The sequence below is a fragment of the Phocoena sinus genome, chromosome 18 (assembly GCF_008692025.1).
Source record: "Phocoena sinus isolate mPhoSin1 chromosome 18, mPhoSin1.pri, whole genome shotgun sequence".
Lineage (NCBI taxonomy): Eukaryota > Metazoa > Chordata > Mammalia > Artiodactyla > Phocoenidae > Phocoena > Phocoena sinus.
Window position 1 is genome coordinate 20,516,778 of NC_045780.1, and position 15,960 is coordinate 20,532,737.

The 15,960-nt window shown below is 39.4% G+C and overlaps 1 protein-coding gene across 3 annotated transcripts in view; it reads right to left on the reverse strand.

Annotated features, from left to right (window-relative positions):
- Positions 1-15,960, reverse strand: part of LRCH1 (leucine rich repeats and calponin homology domain containing 1) — a 188,449-nt gene that overhangs the window by 88,845 nt on the left and 83,644 nt on the right. For 2 of the 3 annotated variants that reach the window (XM_032611020.1, XM_032611023.1), the window contains exon 2: positions 9,677-9,821. In XM_032611020.1, the coding sequence (XP_032466911.1) occupies positions 9,677-9,821 (145 nt within the window). Of the gene's footprint in view, positions 1-9,676; positions 9,822-14,468; positions 14,754-15,960 lie in introns of those variants that run through there. The other variant, XM_032611022.1, reaches the window with a different exon arrangement.

The following is a 15,960-nucleotide window of genomic DNA, read 5'->3' on the forward strand; positions in this document are numbered from 1 at the left end:
GAATCCCATGGTGCTACAATTTTTCCTGCTTTCAAAGTATTACAGTACTTTCACTCCCAATATGTTAAAGGCATATTCATGCTTGAAAAATACCCCGAATATAAAGAAATAAGAACGAATAAAGAGACTAAAAAATGTGAAAGAATGAGAGGTCTAACATATAACTAATAGGGAGTATACAAAGAAGACAGAAATGATAGAGAAATAGAGGAAGGCACAATATTAAAAAAAAAATTTTTTTTTCTATAATTGATGAAAGACATGAATCTTCAGACTCAGGAAGCAAAATAAAGTGTACAGTCAGATAAATCAAAATAATATATGCTTATACATATCATAGCATAAAGTACAGGAACACCAAAGACAAAGATATGGGAAATCAAATGGAAAAATATAGAAGATTTTCTACAAACTTAAAATATGTAGACAAGCAAGGATTTTTCTATAGCAAAACAGAGGCCAGAAGACATAATGTCTTTGATATACAACAGAAAAGAACTGTCAACTTAAAACTTTATACTAATACAAATGAAAATTTTGTACAAATAATTGAATCTTCTAAGAATGAGGAAAGACATTTCAGAAAGAAGACTGTATTTATGTACCCTCACTGAATGAACTACTTAAGGATGCATATTATAAAGGAAGGAGAGTAAACCCTAAAATAAGTGAGATGCAAAAGCAACAGTAAGTTATACTTAGTGGATTTACTAGAACCCTGTACACAACACTTAGCATACATTCTTTTCAAGCTCATGTGTAATATTTATAAATTTAACTATGCATAGACTATAAAGCAAATATCAACCAATCTAAAGAATCAATAACAAACAAAATATTCTCCAAACACAATGCAATTAAATTAAAAATCAATTTTAAAAGATAACTATAAAAATATATTCTATCTCCAAAATATACAAACAACTCATGCAACTCAATATCAAAAAAAACAAACAACCCAGTCAAAAAATGGGCAGAAGACCTAAATAGACATTTATCCAAAGAAGACATATAGATGGTCAACAAACACATGAAAGATGCTCAACATCACTAATCATTAGAGAAATGTAAATCAGAACTACAATGAGGTATCACCTCACACCAGTCAGAACAGCCATCATCACAAAATCTACAAACAATAAATGCTGGAGAAGGTGTGGAGAAAAGGGAACCCTCTTGCACTGTTGGTGGGAATGTAAATTGATACGGCCACTATGGAGAACAGTATGGAGGGTTCCTTAAAAAACTAAAAGTAGAACTACCATGTGACCCAGCAATCCCACTCCTGGGCATATACCCAGAGAAAACCATAATTCAAAAAGACACATGCCCCCCAGTGTTTGTTTCAGCCCTATTTACAACAGCCAGGACATGGAAACAATCTAAATGCCCATCAACAGAGGAATGGATAAAGGAGATGTGGTACATATATACAATAGAATATTACTCAGCCATAAAAAGGAATGAAATTGGGTCATTTGTAGAGACAGGGATGGAACTAGAGACTGTCATACAGAGTGAAGTGAGTCAGAAAGAGAAAAACAAATATCGTATATTAACGCATACATGTGGAATCTGAAAAAATTGGTACAGACGATCTTATTTACAGAAATAGAGACACAGCCGTAGAGAACAAACGTATGGATACCAAGGAGGAAAGGGGTGGGGTAGGATGAATTGCGAGATTGGAATTGACATATATACACTATTGATACCATGTATAAAATAGATAACTAATGAGAACCTACTGTATAGCACAGGGAACTCTACTCAGTGCTCTGTGGTGACCTAAATGGGAAGGAAATCCAAAAAAAAGGCGATATATGTATTCGTATAGCTGATTCACTTTGCTGTACAGTAGAAACTAACACAACATTGTAAAGCAACTGTACTCCAATAAAAATTTTGAAATGTATATATATTCTATAGGAAACTCATGGGTCAAAAATGAAATACTGGAAATCAGAAAAGAGTTAGGAGTGATTTTCTAAAATACCGTACATCAAAACTTTTGGGCATCAGCTAAAGCACTAAGTACCGGGAAATCCATGGCCTTAAATGCTCTTATGAGAAAAGAAAAATAGCTAGAAATTCCAGAAATTAGAAAAAGAATAAAACTACAAGAAAATAGACCAAAGGAAATAGGATAGATAATAGAAATTAATGAAAAGGAAAATATCAACAGTCGTTAAACTTAAAAGCTGATTTTTAAAAAGAAACACAATAAAAACAGACAAACTTCAGAAAAAATGAATAAAGGAAAAAACAAAGGCACAAATGTATAGGTGTTAGAAATTTAAAAAGGGAATCGAGTATGAGTATAGCAGTATGAATATTTTTAATTTCCTTATTTAAATATTTAGGTTGGCCTCCTGGAAAATTCTGTAACAACCATGTTTATGATTCTGAAACGATTCAAAGGAGCACGGAATGCATCAGAGCACAGCGTTAAGCAAGATGACAACGGTGAAAGTGCTGAGCAAATAATAAATGTCATAGAAATAAGTTCCACTAATTCCTATTATTCTTATTTATGAAATAGTGTATCCTAGGGATAAATCACTTTCCTATTTCCTACCTAAAGTAAAGGGCTGTTGGGACTTCACTGGTGGTCCAGTGCGTAAGACTCCGCATTCCCAACGCAGGGAGCCAGGGTTCAATCCGTGGTCGGGGAACTAGATCCCACATGCATCGTGCATGCCTCAACTAAAGATCCCGCGTGCCACAGTGAAGATCCCGCGTGCCGCAACGAAGGCTCGGCGCAGACAAAATAAGTAAATAAATATTTTAAAAATAAATAAAGGGCTGCTGAAGGGCTCAAATATGATGGTGTAACAACGAAATCCTACTTAGCTATTAAGAAGTGATGATGATGATGATGATCGTGATGACGACAATGGTGAAAGTTATTTCAAACTTCCACACCTCCTTTCACATGTTTACGCTCTGCTTTTCTTCCTTTGCCTCTTCTCATCTACATCACTTGTTGTAAGACTTGGTAAACTGTAATGCTCTTGGAGTAGACGTAAGTTGATGACTGATGAAGTGACAATGTTTCAAAGGACTTTGGTCTGTCTGGTGAGAAAAATAAATGTAATCTGCTTGCTCATTTGGAGCATGGAGCTTGGTGGGAGCTTGCAGAAAAAATTTTGAGAATTTCCATAAACAAAAAATCTATACAATGAATTAGGAGTGAGTGTTCACCCTATTTTCCGAAAGCAAATCTGCAGCACAAAGATCTTAAAAACTTTATTAAGATCAGAAGCAGAACTGAACACAAAACCAGCGCATCCTGACAGCAGTCTGGCTATCAAAGCTATAATGCCCCTTTTGTGTCTCTCTGTTCTTTTTTTCAATACAAACACTGATCTAAAGAAAAGTCTGTGATCAGGTGATGTGCAGAATGGAAAGATCCCTTTTGGAAGTCTTGCCAAGCATGGGTTATACTAAAAGGAATGGAATCTGATAAGAAATACCTATTACGAACTCATTCGCATTTAATGAAGCCCTTCAACTACCAACGCCAATAACTTTACAGGCACAGTAATTTATAAGTGTACTAAAATTTTTAGGGACTGTTTACTCAAGGTTCCACCTTAAAAACAGATGCCCAGTGAGCACATTAGAAAAGGCAAGGCTTAAACCACAAATTGCTGCTCCTGCAATGGGTGACTCTGGTGACCACTTCCAACTCCAGCATTCTACGAAAAATACCTTCAAATTTTAAGACGATACTTCCAAATTCCAACACGGTTCATTGTGTTTCGGTGTCTTCCTGTCGACTGTCAATTCACAAAGCACAACCTAGTCACCAGAAGCCAGTTCCAAAATATATACACTAAAATATTCTCCCTTCCCCTTTGAATGAGATAAGATCTTCACAAAACAAAGAGGGATGCAAGTTTGAACTGAGCAAAATTCCTCCCCTTTTCCAGTTTAAGAAGACATCGTCCATTTTCTCCGTTTCTAGAAAGAAAAAAAACACTATCCTACAGCTGAGACTTTCTTCAGAAAGGTCAGTCACAAGGAGAAGGTATATTTCCTAGGGATAGGAATCAAAATTCTTAGGAACAATGAAACTTCATTTTTTGTTCATAACAAAAAATATTAAATCTGTGCTTTCTAAGGCAATCCTAGCATGTAGGATGCTTCTCCCAAGCCCTGCAAATACAGAGCTATAGTCTGAGGTTTAAAGATTAATTCTCCAAATGAGTCCCCAAAGGAATGTGGGGATACAGGTTATACAGCCATCAGGAAGTTGGCTCTTTCTGCACATTGTTTAGCAGCCAAAAGGATGCCAGCCTTCAGAAAAAGAAGCCAAAAAGGATTCCTTGTAGGGTGTGATAACATTTTGCTCAAGAGACGGCCCCCTTCTCTACAGACAAGGCCTCACCATCCACTCCTAGGAGGCTGGGAGAGAAAGGGGCTTCTAATGAATCAACCAGCTTCTGGCTCTGGGCATTTCACCCCAGGAAAGTAAAACCACTCACCGAGAGTTCTGTAAGGACTACGATCAAATGCTGTAAAGAACTTGCATTTCCTCGCTGCCTCTACTCCAGAACCTCTCTGGATGAAACTTTTAAGCTAAGCTCCCTATTCTTAGCTGCATTCACAACACCATTACACCCGCCAAAAGCCTCTCTGCTCTGGGTTCTTCTAGTTTTCTAAGGTACATTTTCTGCATGACTGTCATCAACAACAATCTCTCCAACAATTTAAAACAGATTTTACATTTTGTGAGGCTTTCCTGTGTAACCCAGGTTCAAAGCGTTTGTTCCCATATAGGAACAAGCCTTGCTTAATCACTTTTATTGTTCTTGGCCACATTTCTTGGATTAAGACACTTTCTAACAGGAAGAGACCCAGTAGCACATACATTAAATCAACATAACCTTTTGTTGTGAACACCAAGAAGCAAAGATTAAAAGCCCAGTTCCTCAGACGCAGGCTACATAAACAGCGATAAATTAATGTTTTCCACAAACAGGACATTTCTGTCACGAGAGGAAAAACTAGAAAACACTTCAGTGTTTTTAACTGTGTTTCACAGTGAATGTTTTCTTTCCACGTGCTAAATAAACCCGTCTCTAGTCTAAGATGGGAATTGGGATGCTGGCACCAAGCAGCCATCTGACATTTAAAGATAATGTCGCTGAGAGACCCCGTCAGCCAAGAAGCTGGTGAGGCAGTGACTCACCATCACCACCACCATCACCTCCATTGTCATCATTATCACCAACACCATCAAATATTTATGACTGTTTACTCGGCTGGAACATGCAATGTATCCTGGAGGGTGTAATCAAGTTTGACTGGTTCCCATGCAGTCAAAGTCCCTTCACAGGATATCTCTCTTATTTTGGAACATACAAAATCAGCAATTCCTACCTGTGATTTATTTAAAAAGAAAAAAAATGTTAAAAACACAGTGAGATCATGTTCAATTTTAAGTATAGAAACATGAAATCTGTGGAACTTGAAAAGCAGCTTCTCTGCACTACTTTTTCGAGCAACTCTTTTTCTCTGGCTAATAGAAATAAGAGAAAAAATCCTAAGCACCACAGAAAAGGAAGTGTTCGGGGTATTTATTGATAAAGGCTACTGAACTTGCCTATTTGTTAAAGCTGTTTCACACCATGCTATATCTGAGCCAGTCTACACTGTGTGCTCAAAAGTAATTTACAGTATTTCTTTAATTTTCTGAAATTTATACAGACTTCCCCAACACATCTAAATTAGTGACAATTTGATTAAATGCTTGATTTGATTAGATGCTTCTGTCTAGAAAATGTCTTTTCAAAATCTGTATGATACTGTTTATATGTGGAATCTAAAAAATAAAACAAACTAGTGAATATAATTAAAAAGAAACAGACTCACAGATCTAGAAAACAAACTAGAGGTTACCAGTAGGAAGAGAGAAGTTGGGGGCAATATAGGGGTAGGAAATCAAGAGGTACAAACTATTATGTATAAAATAAATAAGCTACGAGGACATATTGTACGACACAGGGAAAACAGCCAATATTTTATAACTATAAATGGAGCACAGCCTTTAAAAACTGTGAAGCACTATGTCGTACACCTGTAACATATAATACTGTACATCAACTATACTTCAATTAAAGAATAATCAATCACTCAATCAAATGGACTACTAAAAAATAGAATACGAGTTCTTTTTCGCTGCCATAATATCTCATTTGTAACTATCACAGAGAAAAAATTAGATTGAAGGGGACTCAGCAGCTCTCCTACAAAGCAGTCCTTTTGCAGCAACCTGAGTGCCTTGTTTCTTTTGCAGTTAAATGGATTGGCAGTTTCTCCTCCAAAGGCCAAGAGTCAACAGAATTCCACCATGCCTCTTCACCACACCCAAGAAGAAATAGCTTTTATTTTGTTGACTTAGTTTTCATGAGGGGTAGAAAAGGCCACAGCGCTCAACCCTGGTTGTTATGAAGGGGAAGTCTGTCATGATCACAAACAAGCACAACGTTCTAAATTCCTCCCGATTACCAGCTTGGGGTGGGGGGAGGTGGGGTGTGGGAGTGGAGGTGGGAGTTTGAAGACAGCAAAAACTCACATAGACAACACGACTATCATGTGATGTTATTACTCAGCATATCTCAGAAGACTTACAATTTAATTAGATGGCACTGGTATTTTCTAGATATTATTATACATTTGGAGATAAACAGATAAGTCACCTACCATTTCACAAGCTACAAATAAATCTTTTATGCAAACATAACGTTCCACCTTAAATTATTCCCAAACTGAGAAATAACTCAATTCCAAGGGTCCAATTCCTAGAGGACATGTTTCAACTAAACCCAATAATCAAACAGGAATTAAAGGCCTTATAATTGAATAAACAAGATGACCATCTCCTGGTCACTTTTCAGATTGCCCTATGTTACTATTTTATATTACACGTTTACATTCATGAAGTAAATCTGATAGAAGGCATCAAAAATAATTATATACGTATAGGGACTTTCACTGGTGGCGCAGTGGATAGGACTCCACGCTCCCAATGCAGGGGGCCTGGGTTTGATCCCTGGTCAGGGAACTAGATCCCACATGCATGCTGCAACTAAGAGTTCACATGACACAACTAAGGAGCCCATGTGCCACAACTAAGGAGCCCATGTGCTGCAACTAAGGAGCCAGTGAGCTGCAACTAAGACCTGGCACAACCAAATAAACAAGTAAATATTTTTTTAAAAACCTAGTGAATTTATTAAAATATAATAATGATAGTTATATACATATATATAGTACCTGACTTTCAAAGAGATTAGAGGACTTACATACATTTTTTCATATACCCTGATACAGTATCTCTGAAAAGTAAGAGACATACTTTTTCTTAATCTTCTCCATTTAGTTATCAATTCCTTTAATGAGTTCAACACTAGAGAATATGTCTTAACACATGGTAATATTAAAGTAGGAGATGTCCGGGCTTCCCTGGTGGTGCAGTGGTTGAGAGTCCGCCTGCTGATGCAGGGGATACGGGTTCGTGCCCTGGTCTGGGAGGATCCCACATGCTGCGGAGCGGCTGGGCCCGTGGGCCATGGCTGCTGAGCCTGCGCGTCCGGAGCCTGTGCTCCGCAACAGGAGAGGCCACAACAGTGAGAGGCCTGCGTACCGCAAAAAAAAAAAAAAAAAAAGTTGGGTGCTTAATGATCCCTTTATTTCTTTCCTTTCCTTTACTTAGAAATTCATCACAAAACTTTGTTTACAATACTCCATACACTTCCTCTTCAACCACTGTCAGTTTCAACAAATTCTCTCTGTTCTTGAATTAAAGACTCCTAAGATTCATATTCCAATATAGTCTTTCTACCATCTGAAGACGGCAACGTTATTCTACCCTCAACTAGACTCAACGTAAAAATCACCCTATCAAAACAAATTTTATTAATGCTTTTAAAGCAAAATACAAAGTTAAGATTAGATTCTCTAGTATTTGTAGAATTTTATAGTTTACATCATGCCAGAAGAAATATGTCATCTATAGCCAAAAGTTTCTCAGTGTATATATATTTAAAACAACAATGCAAAGTTAAATCTATTTACTTGCTGCATGCAGGGCTGCTGGAGGTGAAAGCATCAGGAGTAGGTAAGTGAAGTAAACAGACCAACTACATAGCTCTTGGGTTATTTCCCCTATATGGGTTGGGATTAGAAGGCAGATGTTTTAGGGAGATAATGAGCCAATGTCTGTAGACACCACTCTACTGGTTCCATCAGGCAACAAAGTAATCAACATTCTGTTGCAGAAGAAACAGCATGAATGGCTCTTACACAAGAAAACTCAAATGAACTAGAAACCTGGAAAAATGAAAGTTACATCATTTCATAAACATCATATCATAAATTAAGGCTATACCTGGTTGGTTTACTGGGAATCCTGACATTTAAAGTTTGGCGTATTGTTACACAGCACAAGCCCTGCTAGTTAGGCGCTACTCTTTGCACATTAAGATAACGCAACTGAGGCTTCCCTGGTGGCGTAGTGGTTGAGAATCTGCCTGCTAATGCAGGGGACACGGGTTCGAGCCCTGGTCTGGGAAGATCCCACATGCTGTGGAGCAACTAGGCCCGTGAGCCACAACTACTGAGCCTGCGTGTCTGGAGCCTGTGCTCCGCAACAAGAGAGGCCGCAAGAGTCAGAGGCCCGTGCACCGCGATGAAGAGTGGTCCCCGCTCGCCACAACTAGAGAAAGCCCTCGCACAGAAACGAAGACCCAGCACAGCAAAAAATAAAAATAAATTACTAAAAACTCCTACCCCTACCATCTTCTTTAAAAAAATAAAATAAAAAGGTAATGCGACTGACAAGAGTGAAGGCTGCACAAAGGCTTGAACTTTGCAACTTTGTTTTCATAGTAGAGACAGATTTGATAAAACAGCTCCCCTTCTCTCCTGACATCCCAGATGTGAGTCAAGAATTTAGGAAACAAGGAGTCTAAATCTGGCCAGAGAAGTTGACAGTCACAGCAGCAAAGTCTAAAAGTTAGACCTTAAAATAGTTTTCTTAACTTCAGGGCTACTTAGTGCATTAATAGGTACACCGTGTTGTGCTTAATCAGAGTCAATACAGAACACTGACCCATCCTCAGCAAACACTGACCTAATTTAATGGGCTAAAGACAGCAAACTCTGTATCTTGCTGGAGTTGTTCAGTGCTTCTCCTTAACTTTCTCCGGTGGCCTAAAGTGAACAGGCTCAGTCAGCGCTGGGTAACAAAATCGAATGGCACCAATAATCCCCCCAAACCTGCAAGGCCCTAATTTGTCCCAACCCCCAAACCTTTTCCACTTCCTTCATCCTTCCTCCTCCAAAATCTACATTAATACCCGAAGAAAATACACCAACAAGTTTCCAAGTACCAAACAGTCAAAACATATAAATGATGCTGTATAAATTATTTTAAGAAACCAAAACATCTTGCCCTGTTGACATTCAGAGAAGTCTAGTGCCAAAAACGAAATTAACGGCACCACAAATGTATTAGGAAAGATATTTCTTCAATAATCTTCAGGTGATTTACTTCAAAGGGTGATCAGAAAAGATCAAAGAGAAAAAAAGAAAAAAAAAACAGATGGAAATGCAAGCAGTTATTTTTTTTCATCGAATTTGATTATAACCCTTATAGTCAACCTACCTTAAATTTAAGTAAGTCAACATCTGCAGATTAATGATGGCCTCCGGAATGACTCTGATACAATTATGATACAGATTCAGAATTTCCAGTGATACAAAATGGCACAATTCCATTGGAACTTCAACCAGTCTGTTTTTAGATAAATCTATAAGAAAAGGAAAAAATATCTTGTTAATAACTCTTCAACATAATCTAATACCATCTTATCAACTATCAATACTTTTTCCTTAACACATTTTAAAATAAACATTATCATCTACATTTAGATCAACACTATCATTTTTTGCACCACTGTTACTATGGCGTTGTGATTCCCGTTTCCTAGCGTTTTATAGCCCAATTTATATAGAAAAGCAAAAATACTGCTGAAACAGTTTTAGCTCTTTTTTTTTTAAATAAATTTATTTATTTTTTGCTGCGCGTGGGTTTTCTCTAGTTGTGGCAAGCGGGGGCTACTCCTCGTTGCAGTGCACAGGCTTCTCATTGCGGTGTTTTCTCTTGTTGCAGAGCACAGGCTCTAGGCGTGTGGGCTTCAGTAGTTGTGGCACGTGGGCTCAGTAGTTGTGGCTCGCTGGCTCTAGAGCTCAGGCTCAGTAGTTGTAGTGCACGGGTTTAGCTGCTCCGCAGCATGTGGGATCTTCCCGGACCAGGGCTCGAACCTGTGTTCCCTGCATTGGCAGGCGGATTCTTTACCACTCCGCCACCAGGGAAGTCCTAGCTCTTTATATTAATTTGTAAATTCAGGCCAGGTATAAGGGCAAACGAATCAACATTTACTTTTCGCTCCATCTGAAAATTATTTTTCCCCTGGACAAATGTGTAAAACTGAATCCTTTAATATATCTGAATACACATAGTTACCTTAATATTTCATTTATTTAATTCAATTTTGCATTCATAACATATTATCTCTCAGAACATGTCTTTTATACCTTTCCCAAACAAACACATAGTAGATACTAAAGTATTTCATTCCCTAGAATTACTGAGCACGTACAATGTACAAGGAAGAGATAAATCAGTTGTGTCTATGAAGGATGGATACTATGCCACATGACCTTCAGTAAAACTGGCTCCCTTGCCAAGTGTACCAAGGACCGTAATAACGGTCTACAGAGTAACGTAAACATACTGTACAGTTTACAGTATCACCACCTCAACAATAAAAATATGGAATCGTCCTTAACATCCAAATCTGGGAATGGTAAACATGATTGTGAAATGCCATGAAATGCTGAATATAAGAAAGAGCCACCAACTCTTGAAAACAGGAACTCAACAACAACAGAGCACCTCACCCTTATTTAGCAGGGGCTTAATCAGTACGAATTGAAGATGTTCCGTAAATAATATTTCAGATACACTTAAGGAATCACACTATGTGGGTGAGGGACTTAAATAGGTCAATATTATAATGAAATGTAAGTCAAAAGGCTACCTTGCTGACTGACCTTCCAATAGATAAACACATAAATCGACAAAAACAGGTCTAGATTGCTTCAGAGGGGGAATTCCAGGAACGTTTTGAGGGATAATTCTGATTAATATTTAAACCGTTTCAAACCATACGAAAGGAAGGGAAGTTTCCAAATTCTTATTTAAACAGCAAGGTATAATATTGATACCATCACCCAACAAAGAAAGCACACAAAAGGGAAACTACATATGAGTCTCCTTTCCAAATACTGACGTGAATCCTAAATTAAAAATGAGCAAACAGAATTAAGCACTTACATAAAAAGATTAACATACTATGATGAAGTGGGACGTATTCTAGGAATATAAGGATTTAAAAAAATTATTTCAACAATTCATCATATAAAAAGAGTGAAAGATGAAATAGTATATGATCATCTCTCCACTTTCATCCTTGTTTTCCCTTCCCCTTCTTCTATGATTCACACTGCAGTAAACTTCTTTTAAGGTCTCTGAGAATTTCAATAGGAAAATCACATGCAAAACTATCAGCTGTCCAGGGTCTGGCCAACAGTATCGCCCTAATCCTTTAATTGAGCTATTTTGTATTTTTCCAGGAATTCTTTTTTTGAGAGTATTATATTATCCACTATAAATAAAGTTATAAGGTGTTAATGGTGGGCACCTGTCACGTCCGAACCTACAATGCTAGCCAAATGAACAGACCTCCGTGTCCACTGAGTCAGTGAGAATTTACCTATGCAACGCACCCCTATCATCCTGGGTTTGTGTACCGGTTTCTAAACTAAAAGGGAAGAAATCACAAAACCTACATGTAGCTTAGATTCTTTCAATGCCTGTATATCAACAGAAACAGTTGCCTAGATTAAATTAAAACAAAGCTGAAAAACAGAAACAAAAGTTTTCCTTTCCTGTTTGTTTAGCATCACTACCCAGATTATTGACATTTTCATCAACATTTACTAAGTACATGATTTCTGCAGAAATGAAAAGCACAGAGGGCTACTTGTAAAAAGTTTATCATTTGAAAGATGAAAGGCACAAACCCTGAATTGAACCATAAGGTCAAAGGTTCTAATTGTGCTTTAAAAAAAAGTACAAATAAAGAGCTAAAATCCAGACGGGTAAATGTTATCATCCCTTGAGCACTTCCATAAAGCCAGGCATTATGCCTGGAGCTTTGCATCTAGTACCTCATTTAAACCAATGCAAGGAGCAGTGTCACCACCAACCTAAAGATGAGGAAACTGGCTCAGAAAGCTTATGTGACTTGTCCAAAGCCACAGAAATAAGTAATCATACTCACACCTAAGTATGTCTAACTGCAAGGCCTGACTGAGTTCCCCAAGTGAGACCACGTGAGGTCATGATGCGTCCCACAGCTAGATAATTAGGAAGATACAGTGATTAAATCTTCACTGCATTTTTATTTGCCCAAAATGCAATAAAAACAGAGTCAACATGTTCTGTGTAAAGACTCAGAGGATAAGAAAGTTATAAACATTAAGTTCAAAAGAGAAAGTAATGAAAACAATATGTCACCTGATGGGCTAAATTCTGGAAGTGGCTATAGGAAACCTGGTAAGTAGAAACTCTGGCTTCAACTGCCAATTATCCTAATCTTACATAAGCACTCTGTTTCACTGAAGAGTTTAGAATGAGTTTTCAAATACGTGACTTACTTTTCCTGCTTGGGTCTGAATATCATTTAATTCTCAACTAACTTTCTTATTGGAAGAGAAAAAGAGGGTGCGAAAAAACGAGCAGGTCTGCTTTCCTATAATTTACTTAGGCTCATGCAGGAATCATCTTGGATCCTTGGGCATCCACTAACCCGCAATGGGAAAGATGCCCAGAAAGGCTGGGGAAGTCAGTCTGGATTAAGACGTTTTGACTTTGATAATCCAGAGTGGATAATCCGATTATAAACAATGGAACAAATGACATACCAGCTTGTTCAAAATTCTTCCTATCAGCTGAAAGCAGAGAACTAAAATGGGGTCTGGTCCCTCTTTTAAAACACACACACGTACACACACACACACACACACACAGGAGGAGGAAGAGATCCAGGACTTAGTTGTAATTAAAGACGTGAGCAGACGGTCGGTTCATGGTGCCCACACAGATGTGAGTGTCCCTAACCGGGACTTTGAAAGGGCAGATCCATGACAGAGACAGAGAGCGCTCAAGTAGCAAGCAGAAGCCTGGCTGTCCCAGTCATGACTACAGACAGACCAAGATGGGAGCAATGAAGGTTCTCCAACCCAGGAAAGACAGAAAGAATAAGAGCTCAAAGATAACAGGCAAGTGTTAAGGAGGCAATCTGTATCTTTATTTTGAAATACAACCCAAACCAGCCTGGGCAAACGGGTCAGGAGCTGTGAGAAGCCCAGTACTTTCCGAGTGATAGAAAGATAAGTAAGCTTTTAAACTAGAGATGAACAGTGATGAGGAATTTGTGTTTCTTTTTGTTGTTTATTTCTCTAATTTTGTTATAAATACATGGAGGTATAAATGAACCCACTTATGAGCTATTTCCCTAAATAAAGTATTCGCCTAGCATTTCTCAATCTCGTTGGTATATTGGAATCACTTTTAAAAATCCTGAAGTCTGGGGTCCATGGCCAGAAGTACTAGGGTGTGACTTGGGCATCCCTGTATATCCAGTTGATTCCCACTATCCCAGGGGAAACACCGGTGATGCACCCTCTCAGCTTCCTACCTAAAGCAAAACCCACCAACAGGTGGCGCTCTCCTAGGAGCAGGCCATCAGGCCCAGGAAGGGTCCGGTTTAGACAACAGGCTTGGGAAAGAAAGCCTGTGCCAATCCAGAGTTAACCACTGCTCAGCGAGATTCTTACTCTAAATTCCAACTCAACTGTTTTTTGGATACAATCAGAGCAACAAAAATCCGATCTGCAACGGAGTTTTCATATCATCGGTTGGCTACGATCAGAGAAAATTTGGTTTTTTCCTCACTGAATCTTCACCATAACCTAGGGAGGCAGGTGCTGTTATAACTCCCTGGTATGTGTGGACACCAAGGCCTAGAGAGGTTAGGTAACTCGCCTGAGGTGACAGAGCTAGTAAGTGGCAGAGGCAAGAACTAAACCAGTAGGTAGTTCTGAGCCACTGCCGGGTCGGCCTTGTAGGACTGCGATTAGGGAAGGTCAGTTGTTCTTGTGCGTATCTCTAATTTAAAAAACAATAATAATAACAGATCCGTTTCTGGTGCCTGATCAGGAGGCATTAAATGATCCCAAAGCTCTGGACTAAAAGTAGGTGATCTTTGACCAGGTCCTAATATTTTCTCCAGGAAGAAGAGCACGTGTCATGGTGCCCGGTTGCCTACCCCCAAGCTGGACTCCGTCCTTCCTTGCTGGAAACCTGCCCGGCGGTCTAGCCTGGCCCTGGGGAGCGGGGTCCACCGCAGCTCTGGGCAAACAGCTGGGCAGCAAACCGGAACTCCAGAACCACGTCCTCCTCGTGTCTGCTTCTTAATTGAAACGTTCACATGAGAGCAGAGCAGCCAGAAATAAAACAATAAGTCTTGACCCAGCCAAAACAAGCTTTTTGCAAAGCCCTAAAATAAAGTAGCCAAAGGAATAAAAATGAGCAGAGGAGGGTAGAAAAACAGTCGGTGGAATCTGGTATGCAGTCAGCACCCTCAGAGGCACCGTGTTGTTTGTGTATAAAAAAGGGAAGTGGTGCCTCAGGAGGGACCGGACGGGGCCTCCCACTCTGCACCGACGACATGCTGAGCTATCAGCCGTCACAGCCGCCAGCAGAAGCCTAATGGACCAGCACAGCTGGCAACCTCATTTGCAATGTCTTGCTCTCTGGTCAGAAGAAAAGGCCTGATCACTGGCAGTCGAATCACGCCCAGTTCCAAAAGGACCAAACGAGACATGTTTTGAGTTGAAGGATAAACATGTTATCATGGAAGTTTAATTTTAGCCTATTGGCACCTATCATGATGTCTCAATAACTGGGTGAAATATGTGTCCTTCACATATAAATCTAACCCCCTGACCCACAGACAAGCATATGGGACCCAATGTCTTCCTTGTACTGAAGGGACACTCTGTGCCAGGCCATCTGCACCCTCTTGCTTGGTCCCTCCTGGGTCCACTGTTCAGAGATAATGCTTGGGTGGAAGGATGGTCTGGGGCCACTTGCCCTGTCTGGACAATCCATATCCCTTTTCTTCTAGGTAGGCAGGCGTCTCTCCAGAAGAATCTCAGCTATATCCTTTATTCACAGGGGAGTGCTCCACAATGTCCTGGGTGTCGGACTGCCCCTCCTCTTTCAGCACAGACACCCCGCCCAGCCCCGTGATTCAGCCCCCATGGGGCACTCCCGGGACAACTGCACATTTGGAAATGCTCTGGAGTAAGGGAGCCTACTCCAGGCCGTGAAGCAGAGCCCATGGGCTGACTCATCCTTGACTCTGGAGATAAAACCACCAGACACTTCCAGTGTTAAACAGGCAGAACTAGTAAGAGGATTCATAAAAGTTTCGAGTGAGTCAACCAAGATTTCATGCTACATCTCTAAGAGATCAATAAAAAAAACCTTGTCAAACACTAGAGATTTGTTAAACAATTCCTCCGTATGAACCATGAAGTCTTCCCTGATGACCTACTTAAAATGTCAGCATGTCCATCTTAACCCCCCTCCCTCTGTTCTACATTTTCTTTTTTGTCTTAGCACTTGGATAACCTTCTAAAATAGCATACAATTTACTCATGTATTTTGGTTGTTCACTTTCTCTCTTCCTCTACTAGAATGAAAGTTCCATGAAGGCTGGGATCTTCACATTGTTCACCGGTAGACAGTAAGAG